Source organism: Cyprinodon variegatus, unplaced genomic scaffold (genome assembly GCF_000732505.1).
Source record: "Cyprinodon variegatus isolate N-32 unplaced genomic scaffold, C_variegatus-1.0 Scaffold189, whole genome shotgun sequence".
In the NCBI taxonomy this organism is placed as follows: domain Eukaryota; kingdom Metazoa; phylum Chordata; class Actinopteri; order Cyprinodontiformes; family Cyprinodontidae; genus Cyprinodon; species Cyprinodon variegatus.
Window position 1 is genome coordinate 1 of NW_015150642.1, and position 1,933 is coordinate 1,933.

Here is a 1,933-nt window from a genome sequence, read left to right on the forward strand (position 1 = left end):
TCTCCGTCGGCTCGGTAACCGCACCGGAGCCAGTGTGAGCAAGGGGTGAAGCCCAATCCCTAAAACATCCCAGCAGACCCACCTAGCACTGCAGTCCTGCACAATTGGTCTAGTCAAAGCACAGATGAGATGCTGCAGGCTGCAAACTATCAGAGATCATAACAGACGTGGTTTCTGGTTTGGTAAGTGACCAGAGGAGTCCTTACCTCGCCAAGCTTGTAGTCCTCTCCCAGGCTCTGCTCGTAGTCACTGCTGGTTTTGGCCCGTAGCAGCGTCACGTTGCCATGGTATTTTGTTGCAGGAACATATCCATCAGCTGCTTTTAGCTTCTGATAAAAGGTGGAGGCTGCAAAGTCCAGCAAGTCGCGATTGATGTTCTTGTGGCTGGAGGTGATGAGGTCCACGGCCACCTTGACTCGAGCCTTCAGGTCTGAAAGTGGAAGCAGATTCTCCAGCAGCTGCAGAATCAGAGGAACAGCTGAGAGTTAGAAGAACGACCAGAACAAAGATTCATTTAGACGTTTCTGATCTTCACATCCAGAACAAAGAGCCTTTTCTCTGCTCCGCCTACATCCCATAATAAGCTGCCACTGGTTTCCAGTGACAGGACCAGTCTGAGGATAAAAAAGCAGGAAGTCTGACAGCTCCAGCCCGTCAAAATAAAAGCTGACTGTTTAGTTCTTTAATAGGGAACCTGATGTCTGCCTAGCATTACAGCAGTTAGCATTAGCCTAATGAACAGAGGGGTCTCAAGCTGCAGGACAGGAGCTGCAGACCTTCCTGCTGGAATCGCAGCTAAAGAGGAATAATGTTCAGAGCCTGAGCGGCGTACCTTGTTGTATTCGATGCCGGTGAACTGCTGGATGAAGGCACACATGGCCTCGGTCTCGGCCTCCGACTCTTTACCCGGGGTCAGCTTAGCCCTGTAGCTCTGAAAGCAGACCCAGGGTCAGGGAACCGTCCACCGCAGACGCATGAAATCAGACTTTGGTCAGAATAATCAGAACCCTCCTCTGACCTGTGTGTACGCCGCCACGTAGGAGTGGGAGCCGTCCAGCAGGAACAGGTAGTCCACAGCGTGGTTCTGGGCCTGCAGCTGGGAGCACATCTCAAAGGCCACGCAGGCTCCGAAGGAGTAGCCGGCGATCCTGTAGGGGCCGTCGGGCTGCTGCTGTCTGATGCAGCTCACGTAGAACGCTGCCAGGGACTGGATGGTGTCCAGCGGCGCAGCTGGGCAGGACATAGAAACACAGCAGCTAGAATGAGTTCACCATAAACCACTGTTTGAGGTGAGCCGAACTGTAGCCCCCGCTGGCCTGGGGCACGCTGATTAGAGACTGTTCTGTTACCAGAGTGATAAAATCTAATTAGATGATTTCTACTAAAGTTCTGCATCAGATCATCATTTGATAGTTCAGTTCATTTTTATGGCGCCAATTCACACCTGAAGAAGCTTAACGAGAAAAAACAAGAGCAGATCATCAGCGTACGGCTGCAACTAAACATTTCAATCATCCATTAATCAGATGGCAAAAGATTCATTAAAGGTTTTTACTTCAACTTTTCCCTTTTAAGAGTTCTGGATTATAGAGCAGATTGATTTTTTTTATCATAACTTCAAAATGTTTATATATATTTTTTTACAATCTTGGTATAATTCCTGCTCTCAGGGAGTCGCTCTGTCAGCTAAAGGCCTGTTTTAGAGTCTCTATACTCCAGTTAACAATTAATTAAATACTATTAGTTGACGATTATTTCTATAATCAATTAATCGGATTGTTTCAGGTAGAAAAGCCGTTTTTCCACCTGAACTGTTGGATTTTACAAAAATGGCGGACACAGTTTTCCATTTTCTAACGTCATCTTCTTTCAGGTTACGTTTCCTGGGTTAGGGTTACTTCCTGTAATAAATAATCATGATATTCCTCCTCCT

At 47.4% G+C, this 1,933-nt stretch overlaps 1 protein-coding gene across 1 annotated transcript in view; it reads right to left on the reverse strand.

The window, feature by feature from the left end:
* Window positions 1-206: 206 nt before the first annotated feature.
* Window positions 207-1,933, reverse strand: part of fasn (fatty acid synthase) — a gene marked incomplete at its 3' end in the record, with an annotated part of 46,443 nt that continues 44,716 nt past the window's right edge. Inside the window, exons 34-36 of the mRNA XM_015379296.1 lie at window positions 1,019-1,258; window positions 833-931; window positions 207-458 (exon numbers count right to left, since the gene is read on the reverse strand). Coding sequence (XP_015234782.1) covers window positions 207-458; window positions 833-931; window positions 1,019-1,258 — 591 coding nt within the window. The remainder of the gene's footprint in view (window positions 459-832; window positions 932-1,018; window positions 1,259-1,933) is intronic.